This window comes from Hyperolius riggenbachi, chromosome 3 (assembly GCF_040937935.1).
Source record: "Hyperolius riggenbachi isolate aHypRig1 chromosome 3, aHypRig1.pri, whole genome shotgun sequence".
In the NCBI taxonomy this organism is placed as follows: Eukaryota; Metazoa; Chordata; class Amphibia; order Anura; family Hyperoliidae; genus Hyperolius; species Hyperolius riggenbachi.
In genome coordinates this window covers 337,408,066-337,429,726 of record NC_090648.1, presented here as the reverse complement: position 1 = coordinate 337,429,726, position 21,661 = coordinate 337,408,066, and the positions used below count along the sequence as shown (strand labels likewise).

At 43.7% G+C, this 21,661-nt stretch overlaps 1 protein-coding gene across 1 annotated transcript in view; it reads left to right on the top strand.

The window, feature by feature from the left end:
• The window catches only part of CFAP54 (cilia and flagella associated protein 54), a 528,182-nt gene that overhangs the window by 327,732 nt on the left and 178,789 nt on the right, over positions 1-21,661 (top strand). The window contains exons 43-45 of the mRNA XM_068273664.1: positions 8,960-9,112; positions 14,780-14,980; positions 19,195-19,282. Coding sequence (XP_068129765.1) covers positions 8,960-9,112; positions 14,780-14,980; positions 19,195-19,282 — 442 coding nt within the window. The remainder of the gene's footprint in view (positions 1-8,959; positions 9,113-14,779; positions 14,981-19,194; positions 19,283-21,661) is intronic.

Here is a 21,661-nt window from a genome sequence, read left to right as displayed (position 1 = left end):
CTTTATCTCTTTACTCCTAATAAATGCAGAAACACACCCTTCCACTTTTTCTTCCCTTGTTCAGGGATCTGCACACTGTCCAAGGGATCATTGTCCAGTGTGTTAAGTCTTGCTCTTTCTCATATACATGCAGTGTGTGTGTGTATACATATATATATACATATATATATATATATATATATATATATTTGTTTACCTACTCTTACACAAGGAAGTATTGCTATTTAGTTTCCTCTGAAGATACATTCACAGTAGGACATTGAGTGATGTAATGAACGCAAAAAGCCAAGCTGCAACGTTCACAGTGCGCCCAGTAATCCAGTGCATCCGGTGCTTTATATTAACCTTCTTGGCGGTAACCCCGAGCTGAGCTCAGGGTAAGCCACCGCGGAGGTTTTCTCAGGCCCTGCTGGGCCGATTTTCATAAATTTTTTTTAGCTTGCTGTGTGTTCGGGTCGATCACCGGCGCTCGCCGCCGATGTGACGCTACCTGCCGCGATGCAGGCCCCCGCATACCCCTTGCGCAGCCTGGCCAATCGCCGCCAGGCTGCGCTATGGGGTGGATCGGGACTCACTGTGACGTCACGACGTCAATGACGTCACTCCATTCTTCGCCACGGCGATGGGGGAAGCCCTGAAGTAAATCCCGTTTAGAACGGGATTTCCGGATGGGCTTGATCGCTGGCGGCAATCGGAGGGGTGGGAGGGAGACCGCAGGGAGGGGGGAATCATGTAGCTAGCACTAGGCTAGCTACATGATGAAAAAAAAAATTAGGCTTAAAAAACCTCCCGCGGCCGCGCAGCAACAGAACAATTGACCGCCAGGAGGGTTAAACCTATGCAACGTTTACAGTGCGTCTGGTTATCTAATGGAGTACATGCATTAACAGAGACTGTGAAGCTTACGTTTAATTGACCTTATGCTTCACTGTATGCAACCCAATGCATTTATAACATGTTATACAGCTTTTATATTCTGTTGCGCTTCTGTTTTTATGGGGAGTGAAATGCAAATTCTACTTTGAACATAACCTGAGTATATATGGAAATACTTCTTACCTTCTAAAGTTGTGCTGTTTTGTTTGACTGAAAACTTTGAAGAAATCCAGCACCATCAAGATGCTATCCACTGACCAGTCTTAGCCCCACTTTAGTACTAATTGCCATTTATTACAAAGGGTTTGCAGAAGCAACACAGACCACATGTTCTGTTGAAATGGACTCCAGTGTGGCTGATTGATCAGTCCTCTGTATGGAGATAACAGGACAAATAGTAGTAAAATAATTGAATTTGATATTGCTGGTCATACCATAATACCTTATATACTCACGTATAAGCCTAATTTTTCAGCACAAAAACCGTGCTGAAAAGTTACCCCCTCGGCTTATATGCACGTCAGTGGAGCAGAACGGATGGTGGAGCAGGTTTTGTTACTGGTATTGGAGTGTAGGATGCGTGCACTAGTGATCCTAATCTTGCCAACTTGCTCCCAGCTGTGTCAGTGCCCCCATCCCATGCAACAGGGTGTGCAGAGTGCACTGCTCTGCTCAAGACTACCAGTGTCTCCCAGCTTGTGGAGCGGAGCATGCCAGCAACTTTTCAGCGGTGCAGTGATCGGGGCAATCGCTGTGCCTCATATCTATGATGTCATCTAGTGGCATCTTAAAGGGATACTGTAGGGGGGTCAGGGGAAAATGAGTTGAACTAACCCGGGGCTTCTAATGGTCCCGCGCAGACATCCTGTGCCCGCGCAGCCACTCACTGATGCTCTGGACCCGCCTCTGGTTCACTTCTGGAATTTCAGACTTTAAAGTCTGAAAACCACTGCGCCTGCATTGCCATGTCCTCGCTCCCGCTGATGTCACCAGGAGCATACTGCGTAGGCACAGACCATACTGGGACTGCGCAGTACGCTCCTGGTGGCACTAGTGGGAGTGAGGACACGGCAAGGTCAACTAATTTTCCCCCAACCCCCCTACAGTAGTCCTTTAAGACACATCTGCATCATCCTTGGGGCACATTTGGCTATGGGAATGGGAGTTGACTTGTATTGGGGGGAACATCTAGCTACTGTAGAGGGGGCTATACTGGGAAGGGGGCTTACATGCCCCCTTCCTGAATTCTAAGGGAAAAGTGGGTATCTCGGCTTATACGTGTGTCAGATTATATGCGAGTATATACGGTAACTGCTCTTCAAGTCTGCACACATATAATGACTTTTACTCCAATTTTCTCTTTGGTCCATCCAGGAGGTAGAGATAGGGATTACCAAAGCACAGTTGCTAGCAGTTGATCCAGATAAGCATCAGCTGTGTTCATTGTTCGCTGATTTGATAGCCCCAAGTTCTCCCTCCTTTTGCAAGCTACTTAGCACATTAGGAGACATTTTTATTCATCACTAGTAGATAGTATTATAATGTTGCAGTGCTGGCTTACCAAATTCAAATCCCAGTAACTGCATGGACTTATAAGTTATTCTTGTGCTTCTGTAGGATTCTTTCCCACATTCTCCAGTTTATTCCATCCCCAAAATGGCTTTCCTGCAGTTGCACCTTGCCTCCTCAATCACTATGCCACTGGCTACATATAGGTACATACCCTATTATCTTTTTACTGAGTTTTCTACAAGGAGATATTTTTACCAATAAAATACCTTTAAAGCAAACCCAAACCAAAGTTCGGGTAAAAAAAAAATCACACACTTACCTGTGTAGAGGCAAGCCTTTTGATTGTATAGAGGCTTCCCACGGTATCCTCTGATCCTCGGTCACTGCCTGGAACCCTTCAGCTGACTGAGGTCATGCTCCTCTACTGGCACAAGCGAGGACGTGCTGCAGCCACACAAGCACGGACAGGCCTGCATTGCACAAGCTGTTCCGGCTTACTGTGTAGGTGCGGCCCTGATCAGATTACCTACAACCCCTTGTCGGTTATCTTTGGGGGATCCATGAGCGGCAATAGGGGACTGGTAGATGCCATGGGAAGCCGCAGTAGGATACAGAGGCTTCCCTTTTCTTAGGCAAGTATGTGATTTTTGACTTGAGCTTCAGCCCAGGTCCACTTAAAAGTTCCCACCATGCAAGAAAATACATTTGACACCGCTTTTTTAAACCACTTCGGTACCAGCAGCCTCTGTCCCCTTAAGGATCAGAGCCTGCTGGTACAGTAAAACGCCGCTTCCTGACAATTCACTGCAAAAATCCGCCGCTCCCGCCGGTCAAGCCATTCTGTCCCTGCTGCAGGCTCCTCTCTCTGCCATCTCTATGACGGCAGAGCGCTGTGTGCCAATCAGGAGCCGCTTTCATTGGCTCCTGACCCTGCCAATCAATGTAAGCCGATGGGATTGGCTTACAGTGATGACAGGGCCAGGAGCCAATGAAAACTGCTCCTGACCTGCTCACAGAGCTCTGCCGTCATAGAGAAGGCAGGGCGAGCGAATTGCAGCAGGGACAGAACGGCAAGATCGGCGGTAACGGCGGGGATGCGTGGTCAATGCGACGTAGAATCTACGTTCAGTCAGTGCCGCAGCACCACCTGCAGGAAGTAGATTCAGACTGCGTCTGTCCAGGAAAGGTTAATCTACTTTTTAGTACTTTTTAAAATTGCTAAGTTCTGTTAATTTTAGATGAGATGAAAAATTATCTCCTGGGAGAAAACCTAGAAGAAAAATCTAACTGGATAAGGACCCAAATGTGTTAGCACTATATAAATGTGTAATAGTTTTACTGCTAAGACGTTTAGTTTTACATGGTCATTAGGTGTTTTTCAGTGCCTGCAGCTCCTTCCTTGCTCAGAGCTATAGATTTTCAGAAGTTTCCGCATGTGATTTCAGGACAAGTTTGAAAGATTTTTTTATTTTTTTTATAAGGCTGAACATATTATCATTTTAAATGTAAAAGTGGATTTCACTAAAGCACATTTTATGGCATTGTTAATGCAGTATTAGATGGAAAATTCTCACATTTAAAGTGTTCTCCTTTTCATGATTATGTGTTTGCATTTAAACCTCTTTTAAAATTGCATTTAAATGGCTTCTAAAGTAACTACATTAAAATAAATGAAAATATGTAATATCATTAGTAGTGTATAAGTGTTTTCATAAAAGCCAAGCTGCCAGTGTGGTTTGTTCCACCTTGGCTCTGGGCACAGCAATGCATGTAATCAGTAATTGTAAAGGCAGTGGTAATGCTGTCTCTGTTGCTCGGATTTTTGGATTCCGGCTCTCCTAATCACATTAACTTATATCACTGTAAATATGCAAAACATCCTAGATAGTTTTTCTGGAAGCAAAGCTGAAATTATTTACAGTTGTAGTTCCACTTTATAGCATACTAATCAACTCTGTGTAAATCTATAACTTTCACAAAAGCAATTCCCTTCTAGCCATATGAGACTTCAAAATGTTCCTGTCTTGACGATTAAATCAGTAAAAACTGTAATTCTCTTAATTGATATGAAGATATTTTTGACATTAAACATCCCGCCCCACATCTCAAACCGTTAATGAATCAGACAAACAGAGAATGCCGGACAAGAAAAAAAGTATCTAAGCAAGCTCTTTTTCACACTGCTGAGTGACCTGGCAGTGCAGTATACCATGTAAAATGTGACTTACAAATACCATGAGTTAACTGCCAGCACTTAATACTTGTTGGAATTAAATTGTTTGTTGCAGTTGAATCAGGCCCTAGAACTCCAACTTTTTGTGTCATGGTACTGTGCTGCCCTATGGAAAGGAGAGTGAAGTTCATAGAGTATCCTGAGAACACATGTCCTATAGGCTCACATAGTCATCACTTGCTGTATTTAGAAGATTAAATTACCGGTTTATTGGAAAGAAAGCACTGTAAGGGGGGTTGGGGGGAGTCTACCCTGGCAAAACTGACCAACATAGAGACACCTGGCAAAACTGACCAACATAGAGACATTTGTGGCCTCAATTCACTAAGCTTATCTCCTGTCTTTAATAACATTTCTATAGTTATCACCATGGTGATAAGGCATGTCGTATTCAGGAAACATTGTACCTCAGGCAAACCTAAAGTTAACTCTTCTGTCTTTGAGTTGACTCTTCAATCCTTAAAGTAACTCCACAGTTAACCTTTTCGGGACCATGTGCATGAGATCCTACGCCGCACTTGTGGCTGTTCTAGCCTGATGCGGCGTAGGATCTACGCCGGCCCGAAATTTCCGCTCCCGACGCGATCGTGCGCACCCGGAGGGGGAGATCAAGCTGTCATATGACAGCCGACATCTCCCCCGAGTGATCAGCAGCCATCGCGTATGGCTGCTGATCACACGATCACTACGATCGCCGTCGGATCGTAGTGATCTGTTTGACAGCTGCGGCGGCAGGGGGGGAAAGAAGAGGATCCACTCACCTCCCTGCCGTTCCAGCGACGATCGGCGCCCCCTCCGCTCTGGCCGGCATCTCCGCTTCATCTGACGTCAGCGCCGGGTCCCGGCTTGATGACGTCATCAAGCCGCGACCCGGAACTGCTCGTCAGATGAAGCGGAGATGCCGGCCGGAGAAGAGGGTCCCGTGCGGCTCATCGCTGGAGCCTGGAAGGTAAGTGAAGGCTGCTGGCAGAAGGGGGGGCCCAGGCCACCAAGGGGGGACACAATGCCCGGCAGCCACACACGGGATCCGGCCGCCTGACCCCCCCAAACGCGCGCACCCCCTTCCCGCCAAAAATGCCTGGTCCTTAAGGGGGGGTAGGTGGCCGGTCCCGAAAAGGTTAAAGTGAATGTTTACCGTTTAAAAAAAAAAAAAGTCAGATACTCACCTAATGAGAGGGAAGGCCCTCTCCTCTCCCGGTGCCCGGTCCCGCGCAGTATCCCCCGTGGCAGTATTCGACCAGTTCGGTCAAATACTGCCACTTCCGCAGCCGAAGGGATGTTTCGGAAGCCTTCGGGAGCACTCGGGCTCCCGAAGACGGGCCGCTCCATACTACGCATGCGCGAGTGCCCTCTATGACGCACTTGCGCGTGCGTAGTATCGAGCGGCCCGTCTTCGGAAGCCCGAGTGCTCCCGAAGACCTCCGAAGTCCCTGCGGCGGCGGACGCGAACGGGGGAGCCAGCGCAGCACCGAGGGCACCGGGAGAGAAGAGGGAAGGCTCATTAGGACCGAGCCTTCCCTCTCCTTAGGTGAGTATCTGACTTTTTTTATTTTTATAGCGGTACCCATTGGCTTTAAAGACAGGCTGTTTAGTAACTGCGTGTGAAAATAACTACAGAGGAGGTAAATTAACTACAGAGGAGGTAAATTAACTACAGAGGAGATAACTACAGAGGAGGTAACTTAAGGAATGAAGAGATAAGATAACTCTCTCACTGTGTGGTGGCAAGTTTTCTCTTGCCTTATTATCTCCAGCATGATCTTAGTGAATTGAGGCCAAAATCAAACAAAGGGGGGAGGAGAAAGAGAGAGAGAGATAGCAGTTGGAACTCTTTTTCAGTTTTGAAAATTCTTAGCTGGCTGCAAAATAAAATGGAGGGTCATTTTATTTGATAATATTTAAGGATGCCCAAGTCGTAAATAAAGAGTGTTCTTTTACTTACCTGGGGCTTCTTCTTGAGTCTTGTTGGTCCCTTGCTGTCCTTCCTGTTGTCTTTCCGAATCTGTTGTGTGACCCGGTGGCACATTTCTTTGATTGCAGTGCCATGGCTGGGAGTATTCCACGCATACGTGGTTCCCAGTCTTAATCAACTGCACATGCACAGAACGGTCCCAGCCACAGGAGTGTGATCAAAGAGGTGCCCAACCAGGTCAGAGCATGAGCAGTAGTGCACAACTTAGCTTAACCATGGACTTTACCAGGCCATGCAGTGGTTCAAGGAAGAGGACCGGGAGGATGGCTAGGGACCTACAAGACTACATGGGGTTGGAAGAAGCCCTTGGTAAGTAAAAGAACACTCTTCATTTATGATGCGGGTATCCTCTAAACTGCAAAAAGACTTGTTCTGCACCCATTTGTCTTAATGGAAATGTTGTATAGAAAGTGGAATTTAACTTAAATGGCAGCATCTTTGATGTTTACAGTTTATTGAGTTTATCCTTCTCAGAAGTACCAAAATTGCCAGGGACAGCCGAGCCTGTCCATTCATATAAACATGTGCACTCAGACTTGTAGGGAGGGAGGGAAAATATGAGCTACAGACCTTTGTTGCAATATGAATAAAGGCCCGTACCTACTACATCATTTTTTACATCATTTTTTCCGACAACCAGCAATTTTTGAAGCGATGATTGATCTATTCTGCTAACTCGCAATGTAAGTACAGGCACAAAATTACATGAACAAAATAGGGCGACGAGCGACAATTACGACCATCGCGGCGGATTGAAACTTTAATATCCCAGACAACTCCTATGCAAAGTATCACAATCATTTGACCTCCCATTCGTGCCCGACGTGTACCATTCCTTGTTCCCGCGGGTAGGGAGATGGACCTGGGAACCTGGCTGCTGTGAGGTTCCCTGATCCTTCGTCAGGTGAGTATTCAGCTAAGGTTTTAAGCAGAAGTTTGCTTTTAGGTTGCAGTTGATAACCTATTAAAGCAGGGGTCCCCAACCTTTTCGGGCCCGGGGACCACTTTCTGACCAAATTTTTCTCCGGGGCCCGCGGGGGGGGGGGGGGGGGGGGTGGGTGGGTTGTGTAGCGTCCTAGTGGACAGTGTCGTGCACAGCGGGTTACCGGGGGTGGGGGGGGGGCATAGCTAGCATAGTTGCCTCAGTATAGGGAGTTTGGTTGCCCCAGTATGGCTAGTACAGTTACCCCAGTATAGCTAGTAGAGTGCCCAGTAAAGCTAGTATAGTGCCCAGTAAAGCTAATAGAGTGCCCAGTGTAGCTAGTATAGTGCCCAGTATGGGTAGGTAGTGCCCCAGTATAGCTAGTATGCCCCAGTATAGTTAGTATGCCCCAGTATAGCTAGTATAGTGCCTCAGTATAGCTAGTATGCCCCAGTATAGCTAGTATAGTGCCCCAGTATAGCTAGTAAAGCCCCAGTACAGCCAGTATAGTGCCCAGTATAGCTAGTAAAGCCCCAGTACAGCCAGTATAGTGCCCAGTATAGCAAGTATAGTGCCTCAGTATAGCTAATATGCCCCAGTATAGCTAGTATAGTGCCCCAGTATAGCTAGTATGCCCCAGTATAGTGCCCCAGTATAGCTAGTATGCCCCAGTACAGCCAGTATAGTGCCCACTACGCCTAGTATAGTGCCCAGTATAGCAAGTATAGTGCCCCAGTATAGCTAGTATAGTGCCCCAGTATAGCTAGTATAGTGCCCCAGTATAGTGCCCCAGTATAGCAAGTATAGTGCCCCAGTATAGCAAGTATAGTGCCCCAGTATAGCAAGTATAGTGCCCCAGTATAGCAAGTATAGTGCCCCAGTATAGCTAGTATAGTGCCTCAGTATAGCAAGTATAGTGCCCCAGTATAGCAAGTATAGTGCCCCAGTATAGCAGCACACACCTCCCCCCCCCCCGCGGCCGCCGCTGCAGTTACCTTGGCCAGCGGTCTCTCTTATTCCCCTCTCTCTCTCTTCCCAGCGTGTGAGTAACAGCGTGCCCTACGGCTGCTGTGATGGAGAGGGAAGAAGCAGGAAGGTGAGAGCAGTTCCCATAGTAACGGCGCGCCGCTACAGGAAGCCGCTCTTTCTCTCCTGTTTTCCTCCCTCTCTATCACAGCAGCCGCAGGGCGCGCTGTTGTGACACACACTGGGAAGAGAGAGAAGGGAGAATATAAGAGACCACGCGGCCGCCAGAGGTAACGGAGCGGCGGCCGCGGAGGGGGCGGGGCGGGCAGACAAGAGGACAGTCCCGCGGCCCAACTGGAAACGTCCTGCGGACCACCAGTGGGCCGCGGACCACAGGTTGGGGATCCTTTAATAATTAAAGGTTAAAGTGAACTTCATTGAAAGAGAATATCTTAATTACTATTTTTGTATTTTATAGGCGGTCAACGACTAAAGACACTTTCATGCGTGCCTCTGGATGTGATGGACACATTTGCTTGCTTCCGTGATAGTCTACAGAAATCTAAATATTCAAGTAGAGCGCTTAAGCACAGCAGAAAACTACTGACTTTATTTCTTGCATATGGTGAAGGTAAACTGAATCAAGCCTTTGCTTGCAGTATTTATAATCCCTGATATGTTTACATTTTTTAAAAAACGTAGGCTTTTATTGGAATATGAAGGTTGTCATTGTTGGTAAAAATAATAATCATCCTCTTGACTATTGTGTGTAGTTGACATAAATACACCAAATCAACCCCATGTTGCCCCCTCATCAATAATGCATTGCTGGTTTTCCCTTACTGAAGAGACCTGTAAACGCATACATCAAAAAAGGGCATCTGAAATGCTACATTCAGCGTGTTCACGGTTTACACATTGAAATCGCTGCAGTGAGAATAGTCACTTAGGCCTCATCCACACTAGCGATTTCAACAGTTTTTTTAATTGCTGGTGCTAGATAGCCTTTTGAAAAGTGCTACTGCAGTGTAATGTGTTTGGCAGTGTTCACACTTACCGATCGCCAGTGATTTGCTGAAATCAAAAAAGTGTTGTATGCAGCATTTTTTTTATGTGATTTTGGAGCGTTTGTGTTTCATTGATAAGGAATTGCAAAACAGCAATTGCTCCAAAATTGGTTTCCTGTACCGTGAAAAATTCCTGGAAAATTGCTTTGCAGTCTGCTAGTGATTTTGATAGCGTTTTGCAATTCCCAGTGTGAAGGAGGTCTTAGGAATGAAACGCCGCAGAAGAGCGCCTGAGACCTAAAAGGGTGATTTTCATTATTTTGCTGATGTCCTTGCATGTTGCGATTTTCAAGCGTTTGGAAAATGCAGCAAAATAGCATGTGGTACAAAACGGCCATAATATTTTTACAGCTCCTTTTCCCACCTTTCTTCAAACAGGGCAACCTGAAGAAAGAGCATACATATTCATGAGTGTAGGGAGTGCAGAATATATCCATATTCAGTGTATAACATATTTTGAAATGCCTTAAAGTATTTGACATAAACGTACAAAATTGTTCTGAGCCGCTTATTGGCTCAGAAAATAATATGTAACCGATGGCAATGCTGTAATAAAGGCATGAATTTACGGATTCCTTTATTTTAGGTCACATACTGAGTTTACAGTTCTATCCAATATAATGGAAGGGTGTAAGTAATTGCATGCTATCTAGCAATTCTGTAGAACTGAAAGCAGTATAAGACTCAAAAGGAAAGAAAAGCTTTGGAACTGTAAATAACATTTATAATACTACGCTATAAAAACAACTACCTCTATGGTTTTGTGTGTAGCACACTAGTGCTATAAAGATGTCAGCGGTTTTTTCTTGCCTTTTATTTTTTTCTCTCTCTGATGGATAAAAATGTCAGCATACAATGTACTAAAACATAACACCTGTCAGTAATGCTAGCTTATGCCACTTATATGAGCATCAAGGTGAAAACAGACCACCTGCAAGGCATACCAGAATATATTGTGACTTATCAGCTGAAGGACATGCTACTTGTATATAGTGTGATGCCATCTGCTCCAAATAACATAATATGAAATCTATTAACTTTACTAGAACATGCCAAATATATGTAGTGGCACTGTCAAAACATACCACCTGCCAGCCATATGTATGGATTCACTGCAGTAGGTTTGAGTGCCAACTCCTGATATAATGTTTATAAAGCAGATACAGATACTCTGCTATGTCAGTTATTTTATTGATGTTTCAGTGTTTCTCCCCTGCTTGATCCCTGTAACGCTAATTATCTTTTTTGATGCCTAACACTAACCTACCCACAAAATTGTGTAATTCCTGACACCTATCCCGAACCCCCTTCCTTTGCTAACTTCCCCTTACCTAATTAGGATAGTTGAACTCCTGTACCCTTTATTACTAATTTAAAGATCAACTGAAGTGAGAGGGATATGGAGGCTGGCATATTTATACAATGCAAATTGCCTGGCTGTCTTGCTGATCCACTGCCTCTAATACTTTTAGTCATGGACCCTGAACAAGCATGCAGATTTCAGTTTTTGATGTAAGTATGACTTCACTTTTTTCAAGTGTGTGATTCAGACACTAATAATGCAAGAAAAGTCAGCAGGATGCCAGGGAACTGGTATTGTTTAAAGTGGATCATGATAGCCTTTAGGAATAAAAATTCTTCGTAACAGTTTACAAATCTTAAAGAGTAACTGTTAGCCCAAAAAATCAAATTTAAATCTCTATTGCAATGTGTTAAATAGTTTGTAAGGGAGCCAAAAAGGCAATGCTGAAGTTAAAAAGCAATCTAATTTTTTTACTGTGTGACTATCATTCAGCATTTTCCCCAAGCTCCTAAGGAGGCCGCAAGGCCGCATAACAGATACTGCAGAGCATGCAGAGCATGCCCATGTTTGCCCGACCCCCCTCTCCCCCCCCAGGACCAGGTGCCGATGTCTGCCCGACCCCCTCTCCCCCCCCCCCAGGACCAGGTGCCGATGTCTGTCCGCTCCCCCCCCCCCCCAAGATTCGATGTCTGTCCGACCCCTCAGGACCAGGTACTGATATCTTCTCACCCCAAAAAGCTGACACGGAGAGAGAGCGGGAGCGGAGTACATCTACACACTTCCAGCGCCGCCACCGCAAGTTTGCCCTGTCACCGTGCATCTCTCTCTCTCCTGCTCGTGATTCTCTCACATGTGACTCGGCGGCGGCTGCTCTGCGGTGGCGGCGCTGGAAGTGTGTAGATGTACTCCGCTCCCGCTCTCTCTCCGTGTCAGCTTTTTGGGGTGTGAAGATATCGGCACCTGGTCCTGGGGGGTCGGACAGACATCGGCTCTTGGGGGGGGGGGAGCGGACAGACATCGGCACCTGGTCCTGGGGGGGGGGAGAGGGGGTCGGGCAGACATCGGCACCTGGTCCTGGGGGGGAGAGGGGGGTCGGGCAGACATGGGCATGCTCTGCATGCTCTGCAGTATCTGTTATGCGGCCTTGCGTCCTCCTTAGGAGCTTGAGGAAAAGGCTGAATGATAGTCACACAGTAAAAAAATTAGATTGCTTTTTAACTTCAGCATTGCCTTTTTGGCTCCCTTACAAACTATTTAACACATTGCAATAGAGATTTAAATTTGATTTTTTGGGCTAACAGTTACTCTTTAAAAAAAAATCCTGAAGCTTTAACTGGATTAACTGTCGGGGAATACATAAAAGGCATGAAGCCTCAGTCTCTTCCTGTACAGTCAGAGCTACACCACTGTGAGTCACAGCTACTGATAAAGCTGATTACACTCTCATGTAGTTAAATAAACACACACAGCTCAGAGCAGTGGCGTTCGACAAACATTTATGTGAGTAATGAAAACTTTTGATTGTGTGCTGTGCAAGATTTTGATTCCACTTTAAAGAGACACTGAAGCAAAAAAAAAAAAATATAATATATTGTTTGTGTAGCATTGATAATTACTAGAAGATTAGTAGTATGTTTTTACAGAGCAGTCTTGTGAACTATTGACCTGTCTCCTCTAGGGAGAAAAAGAAAATACAGTGACTGATAGTTGAGATATTAAACTTCAGAAGACAGAGCTCTCTGCGACTTTGAAAGTCGTGGAGCTCAGTGGCTTTTTTTGCATAGATAACAACTGGAGTTTCTTAACTCTTCCTGTACTGGAAAAACTATTAGACTTATGTCTCTGCTCCTAATGTTTTATTTCTTAGCTCTACTACACATACAAATCATTATATCATAATTTTTTTTTGTTTCAGTGGCCCATATGCAATTAATTTTAAAATGCATTTTATGAAAAGGTGTGAAGATATCACCTAGGAGAAAACTCAGGAGAAAAAGTGAATTGCATATTGGCCAGTGTCTCTTTAAAAGGAAATAAATATGGGATCCTCCATATCCCTCTCACTTCAGTTGGCCTTTAAGCACTTGGTGTGTCATAGCCGCAAATGTGCATGTCTATGACATTGCCTAATTTACCGGTCTCGACTGATCACTACAACTAGCTATTTGGTATTATGGGGTCATGTCATTGATTGGAGACTGCACTGATTGGGTGTCAGAGAAACAAGGCTGCTAGCTCTAGCATAGTTCCAGAGTTGGCTGCTTGCTTGGAAGCACATAGAACTGTGTCAGCAAATTAACAGTCTTGCAGAATGGAGTATGGCTGCAATTACAGTAATATAAATTTAATGTGCAACAGCAGAAAGCGGCAAAAAGCAGTTTCTTTGACAAAAGCCTGAGGTGGGGGCTTAAAGGACACCTGAAGTGAGAGGGATATGAAGGTTGACGTATTTATTTCTTTTTAAACAGTACAAATTACCTGGCTGCCCTGCCTCTAATACCTTTAACCATAGACCCTGAACAATCAGAATCAGAATCAAGTTTATTTCGCCAAGTACAACGTGAGTTGTACCCGGAATTGGTTTTGGCACAACAGGGTCGGTGGTGGTACAATAGCAGAATAGTACATTTTAGCATACAGTAGACAGTAGATACATAGTGCATACAGTATATAAAGTAGATACATTAGGTCCAATGCAACACAAGGCATAGAAATAAAGCATAAATAGGATACTAAAAGAAAGATTAACCCAGGAGAAGGACCAGGAAGGTAATCCGCTGCCGACTATGGCACTAAAAACGCTTTGCAGCAATACTTTGAATCAGATTCCCCGCAGTCTAACTCTAGGAAGGAGAAAGAGAGAGGAGAGGAAAGAAGAGATAGAAAGTTAAGAGAAAAAATACAGTGAAAATAGTCCCCTTAGGATTGCGGCATAACCTGGTCAGTCGGTTAGTGTCCAGTTTGTGTCCCGCTGATCGGCTTTATTGCCTTGTCTGCTGCGGAGACTGATGCTTGGCATTGAAGTGGCTGAGGTCAAAGGCCTCCACGCTGCACTCGCTGGAACTCCCATGTGGGGCTGGGTGACCTGCTCTGGATCTGTGGATTGATGGAGTTCTGCTGCTGGATCCAGTGACAGTCCCCTGGAGCAGGCTGTGAGGACTCAACTGCAGCAGCTGCAGCCGATCAGGGTCTCGGCAGTGGGACAGATGGTGGCAGTACGGTCCGGGCAGAAGATCAGGTGTTTCTGACTGAAGTCTGACTAGATTAGCCACATTGTTTCAGGTGTGGGATTCCGACACTACTGCAGCTAAAGAGATCAACAGGACAGCCAGGCAACAGTTATTTTTACAAGGTAATAGATATGGCAGCCTCCATATGCCTCTCACTTCAGGTGTCCTTTAAACACAACCAACTTAGTACTTGAGTACGTGTTTGCTTAATAAGTACTGAAAATGTGTGATGTGTGAGCAAGAAGAGTTCAGAGAAGACACCTGTCACTAATTTAATTCTGTTTCATCTGTGACAGGGCCTGTTTAATCTGTTAATCTATTCATGATGAGGCATGATGATGCCATGATGCTACCCAATGCATTTAAAACACTTTGACTGTGGCTGTGTGAAAATTGCATGGCAACTCACTCCATTATTTATACTAGTTTAACAAGCTTAAACTATTAATATATGTGATTTAATTCATCAGGACCATTATGTCTCATAACTGACTCATAGGATAACTTGATATGTACAGTATAATAACATTTCACAGGATATAATAATTTAATCATATCATACCTCTTTGTTTGAAACATTAATTGTGAGCTATCCATGGCAAGATTTATGATTTTCTTGACTACAAGTAAACTTTAACTTTTTAACTTTTTTTCTGTAGTATATTTGATCTTCTTTTATCGCTGTTATTCCTTTTCAGAGTTGGCTGCACTGGGAAGACAGAACAGTGTGCACAACAGCTATGGAAAAGTTGATTTCTCCGCAGGAGCCCTGCAGGCTCACCAGTCTGTCCCTCCAGACCTCTCTGAAGAAGAGTTTCTCTCTGTGTATTCTATTGAAAACAAGCCAATCCCTCCCTCACACCTTTCACTCGTTATAGCTTCCTATGACAAGACTATTGGTAAGGCATTTATTCCTTGACTGATAACAAACCATGCAGCCAGATCAATTAATCTGTGGGCTGGGGATTAATGTCTTTCACTTCCGATAAGTACTACAAAGCTGGACAGTGACAGTAAAATATTCCCAAATATATCAAGAAGTTCTAATCTTCAGCTTGATATGTGGGGATTCTCGATCGGCAGAGCAGGTTACCTGAGGGATAAATTAGTATGCATATTGGCTTTAAAGCGTTACCATTCATTAAATCCCTCATCCTGTCATTGCTAAACAATTCTGCTTCCCAACAAGAGCTGAATATTGTAAGCCCAGACACTGCTGCCTGTCATAGTGCGCCATGCGCTTGCCAATACATCATTTATCTTTCACTGACATATCCATTTATTTGCAAATTTGTTTCCAGACAAACAAATTATAGGTTAACCTAATAAGTAAAGGTCCTGTTAGAAAATGCAGAGTGTTCCAGCCATTAGGAGAAAGTTGCACCTTTCCTGGTATAACATAGCTGGAGATACTTCGCGTTTAATGACTATTATTCTTTTATAATTGTTGTCTTTTGCACCAATAACTTGGCCATCAAAATTATTTTATTTTGATGTAAAAATCATTTTATGTGTTGTATTAAAAAGTGGTAGAGTACATGCTTAAAAAAGAGGTTCAAGGGAAAAAAATAATAATGACTTACCTGGGGCTTCCTCCAGCCCCTGGCAGCCATCCTGTGCCCTTGCCGTAGCTCCGCTCCCAGCAGGTGGCTCGGGGTCCCTTCCATTGCAGATGCTGACTACACCAGGTTGACATCTACTGCGCCTGCGTGAGCACTGCTTACGATCGCGCTGACATGGTTTGGAGTGTTCTGCGCAGGCGCAGTAGAGTAGTTCTGCAGCTGCGCAGAACACTCCAGAGCACATGAGCGTGATCACAAGCGGTGCTCGCGCAGGTGCAGAAGATGTTGGGTGGCATCTGTAACGGAGGAGACCCCCGGGGCACTGGCTGGAAGCAAAGCTGCGGCGAGGGACATATCGGCTGCCAGGGGCTGGAGGAAGCTCCAGGTAAGTAGATTTTAAAAAAAAAAAAACTCCTTCTATTTGTCCTTTTAAACTATTATTTTGAAAAATGGCCTATATGCAATCAACTTTTTCTCCTGAGTTGTCTCCTAGGAGATAATTTTTCATTGTCGATTTAAAATAACTTTTTAGCACTTTGCAAAGGTAAAATTACCAAAAAGTAGGAGAAAAGGTACTGTGAAAATTATTTTGTGTATTTTGTTTGCTTGCTGGTGTTTTAAATTGCATTTTATTTACAAGTTGTGAAAAAACCCCTAGGAGAAAGCACAGGTAAAAAAATATGCATATGCATATGGGCCATGTATGTATTTCAAGTATTACATTTTTTAAGCAAACGGTTTCTTTAAATCTAATGGAAAAATGCTGTTATCTCTTTCCATGTCTGCACTTTTGACTCTTAAATTTATAGAATTGAATGGCTGAACTTGCCATACACTAATTCAGGTCAAATTACAGTTGAGATTGTAATAAGAGCTTTTGTAATGTGTTGCTAGAACTAATCTGAACTCCAGGTCAAGTCTCAGTGAATCTCAGCTACTCTCTGTAAATACAGCACATAGCTGTACATGCACGAAGACAACACCTTTACCCCTTAAGCCTTGCCTCATCTACCAATATTCTATTATGCCAGGTGTATCTGTGCAACTTGTGCAATTTAAAGGAGAACTCCAGAGAGCCTTCCCCCATAATTATAAAGCTACTTTACTCCTATTAAAAATGATGAAGCAAACTTAAAGGGATCCTAAGGGCAAGGGAAAAAAATGAGTATCAGTTACCTGGGGCTTCTACCATCCCCTTGCAGTCGTCCTGTGCCCTTCCTGGTCCCCAACAATCCTCTGTTCCCTTGTCGCTGGTTAGTTTAATTTTTGCTGACTCGGAGTCCGTGGGCCACTGCACCTGCACAGCTCTGTCCATGCCTATCCTTCTTCGCATTCCCGTCCACAATAGCATCCTGCGCGTGGAAGGATACACGTGGACAGCTGTGCAGGCACAGTGCCCCGCCGACTCCGGTTCGACAAAAAACAAACTAACTCGTGGCGGGGGAACGAAGGATCGTTGAGGACCGGCGAGGGCACAGGGCGGCTGCAGTGGGCTGGTAGAAGCCCCAGGTAAGAAACTCATTTTTTTCCCTTGCCTTTAGGATCCCTTTAACATAAATCTCTCAATGGTGTCTATGGATGAGACCTCTTTGTAAACCTAAAATGTAGTCATTTAACTACTAGATGATTTAAACTCTGATCAGGAGCCATTCTCAAGGGAGGAGTTAAGTCACGTGACCTTCTGAACTGCTTCTATCTTAAGTTCTCCTTAAAGGGAACCTTAAGGGCCCTTTTCCACCAGCGCATTTGCGCTAGCTGAATCGCAAAGTCGCAAACCGCTAGCGATTTTACAATCGCTACGGTTTGCTTTTTAACATAGGAATCGCGGTAGGTCATTTCCATTACCGCGCTTCGTTTTTTACCCGAACGCGAACGCGCGGCGGAGCGATATTTGCTGCGATTTTGCTATGCAGTGCATAGCATAGCAAAATCGCGGCCGCAAAACGTCGGGGAATCGCCGGTTTTGCGATTCAGCAATCGCTAGCGTTCAGCGTGAACGCTAGCGACTGCAGGTGGAAAAGGGCCCTAACTGAACGGGGGTAAAGAGTTTCACTTACCTGGGGCTATTACCAGCCCCCTGCAGCAGTCCTGTGCCCTCGGAGCCGCTCTGGAATCCTCCGGTACCCCGCTGTCACTTAGTTTTGTTTTTGACGACTCACCAGTCGGCCGGCCGGCATGCGTATTATTGGACGCATTCCCTACTGCAATTAGCGCTGTTGCGGACCGCAACGCGTACAAAAATACGCGTTGCGGTGCGCAACAGCGCCAATTGCAGTAGGGAATGCGTCCAACAATACGCATGCCGGCCGGCGGACTGGTGAGTCATCAAAAACAAAACTAAGTGACAGCGGGGGACCGGAGGGCACAGAACTGCTGCAGGGGGCTGGTAAAAGCCCCAGGTAAGTGAAACTCTTTACCCCCCGTTCAGTTAAGGTTCCCTTTAACATTGACTATTTGGTTTATTATATTTTTTTTTAATAATGAAAATTAAACTTGCCTAAACTGTGAACTACTAGTAGAGCAGGTTTAATAAGAAATCCAGTTCTGTGTATATAACTGTAGCTGAGACTCCCAACCAAAAATAAAGTGTTTACTTAATGTTTTCCATGTCTGTCTATGCACTCCTCAGTCTGCCAGTCTTGGGTAATAGCTGATGGACTAATGCCTTAAAACCGGTTTCCAGTGTTCTGGAACAGGATGGTTTTAAGAAAAAGCATGTGAAAATGACATATTTTAGTCTGAAGCATGTTCCTGCTGTATCTGTCACATTGGGGTTGATTCACTAAGAAAACTGTAATCACTGTGTGTAAATGTTAACACAAGACATTATTGCATTTAACACGACATACAAAAACATTACAATACAATATATAGAAAATAAATAGCCTGTATAAAACTTGATCACAAGCCAATATATTTTGTGTGTCATCTTGCTGAACACTTTAAATACTTTATTGCCCAGTAAAAGTGCATATGTAATCTATAATAATGAAAAGGCAATGGTAATATGGCGTGGAAGCAGTGCTGTGCACCTATATTACAATTGCCGCTCATTGTGCTACTGGCAGGGAAGGGAAAGCAGAGGGGGCATGTACGATGCTCTGCAGTGGGGGAATCAGGGGTAGATCGCACAGCAGATCCTTTTTAAAGAATCATGGGAGTTCTGGTAGTGCATAATGTTATGTTTATGTTTATTATAGGTCTTATGTAAACTCAAGCAGCTTATTTTGTGGTATATTTTTGTGCTCCCAGAAAAGTACACAACACAACATGAGAAAATCACATGCTGTACATTAAAGCCACAGGATTCATATGACATTATAATATGAAGCAGGTGCTACATCATAACACTGATTCATGCATTAAACTCAAGAAGGATTTTTTTTTTTTTTTTTTAAACAAGAGCAATAGTTTGACTTGTACAATTTTAAATGCTCACAGTATGTTGTTTAGGCAGTACTTACAATGATTATATACTGTTTTTATCTTTAGAGTAAAAATTGGATATTTATTAAACATTTTAATCATGTTTGCTATTATTTGATAAACAGAAATTCTCCATTCGGACAAACAACAGGGCCTAAAAGCTCAAGCCCTTCACGAACTTGGAAATCTTCATCTTTATGCAAGAAATAAAAGGTAACAGATGTAGTATGCTGTAGCCTGGCAAAGTTTGCACTTAATTACTTTTTGAATTTAATTGGCTGTTACAAGCAGCCCAATTTCACATGTCAATACTTATGTTGCTTGTGTGTACTATACCGAGAACCTCTGTTCAATTCATAGTTAATTTGGTAATTGTGTTTAATTCTTCAATAGTGTTTAAAGGACCACTATCTCAAAAAATTGTAATATTTAAAATACATGTAAACACATACAAATAAGAAGTCGCTTTTTTCCAGAGTAAAATGAGCCATACATTAATTTTCTCCTGTGTTGCTGTCACTAGTAGGCAATCTGACAGAACCCACAGGTTTTGGTCTAGTCCATCCTTTCATGGGGGATTCTCAGCATGGCCTTTATTTTTTCATAAAGACACCCCTTGAAAAGAATTTATATAAAGATACTGGCCCGCCTCCCTGCTTACCATACACTCTTTTGGCAGTTGGACGGAGAAACTGCTATTCACTAAGTGCTTTTGAAAATAAAGAAAACCATGAGATCTCCCATGAGGAGATGGGCTAGTCCAAAACCTGTCAGTTCTATCAGATTTCTACTACCTAATGTAAGTGACAACAACATAGGAGAAACGTAATTTATAGCTCATTTTACTCAGAAAGAAACCTACATCTTATTTGTAAGTGTTTACATGTATTTCAAATTTCACAGCATTCGTGATAGTGGTCCTTTAATTTATTCAGCATAGTTGAGAGCCAATCAAAATCCAGCACAGACACCATGACCAGGGTTGGTCATGGTGCCTGTGCAGGCTTTTGATTGGCTCTCAATCAGGCACCAGCCATCATTACAGTATTATTGTTAATTGAGAAAGAAAGCTCCTTTTTGACTAAAAGAGCAGAAAAATTGATCCTTCACAGTGCAGTCCACTTCATCCCAGCAAAATGCTCAATAATATAACAAGGATTGCACAATATTTGAAGATACCACAACGCATTTTCCAGGTGTAAAAGGAGTTTAAAAATGTTATTTGCAAAAATGCAAAAACTATGAAATCTAGGGTTATCCAATAGATTAGTCTTCATGAAGGTCAAAAATATGGTTAAAGCACATCAATATTAGCAATTGCATCCTCATGAAGTTGTTGCTATAATGAATTTTGGTTTGGAGTAAAAAATACTTTTCTAGGCAACTACACTAGTTCGTTGCAGGTGAATGCCCTTCGTCAGGCCTTTAGAAAAATAGATTTTTGTTTCTCCTTTGACCACAAGATAGCTTACAAAAAAGGCTCAATTAGTAAAAAAGTATAACCTTCTGCACCAACCAGATATTTGTCCAGTACCATCCTATCGCTGTAGTAAGGATTACGGATGCATCTCGCAGAGAGAGCATGCTCTCGTCTCCCTTTTTGTAGGCCATCTTGTGGTCAAAGGAGAAACTAAATCTTTTTCAAAAGGCCTGACGAAGGGCATTTGCCTGAAACAAACCAGTGTCATTGCCTAGAAAAGTATTTTTATGCAATGGTGCCTTGCTAACATGGCTTTTGGCTGGTCCTGGAGGAGGAAACAGTATTTGGATTTGGCCACACAAGCAGTTCTTCAAGGAACAGCATCACCCCTGTAAGTGAACTGTATTGCCATCTGAAAAAGTCAATAGCCTAACAATGTTTGTGAAAATGGAACACTGTTTAATCATCCCCCCCACCCCGATGCCACATTCTGTTGCCAATCTTTAACATCTATGTATTATTGCAGTTAAGATGATTGTTGTCCTTTAAGACAGATTCTTAGTATGTATGTATAGTATGTATAGTAGTGCTATATGTACCTATGTTTATCTCATCATGTCACATGCCAGGTCAGGTACTTTTTTAATATGCAAGCAACATAGTTAACAAAAGCTAGTCAAGGATTCTCCCATTTTCCTACTCTACAAAAAAATCTTATCCATTGGTATCTCTGCAACACATGGAGAGTTTTCTCCACTTCCTATTTGGGCAGAAAGTGATGAAATTTCTTACAAGTGTTGACAAAATGCATCATTGAGAATCCAAAAGAGGTTCTAAACCCTTGGCACACTAACCAACCATCCTAAATTATAATTTCCAAGACGTCCGCTGTATGTGTGTCCATCTGCTTTACATATGCCCCCTCCTGCCCTGCACCGATGTGAGTGGCCACCTGATTGGATGGCATTTGTGTGGTGGGATGGCTCTCGTGATGTCCAGAGAGATGGTAGATACACTCCTGCCCCATACAGCATAACTTGTGCCACCAGCTAGTGAAATAATATTTTTCAGTAGAGAGAGATTTAATTTAGTGCCTAATCGGGCATCCTTACTTGGTGCTTACCTTTATCTAGCTCTAGCCACTGTAATCTTAACTCTCCACTGGTCGGTTC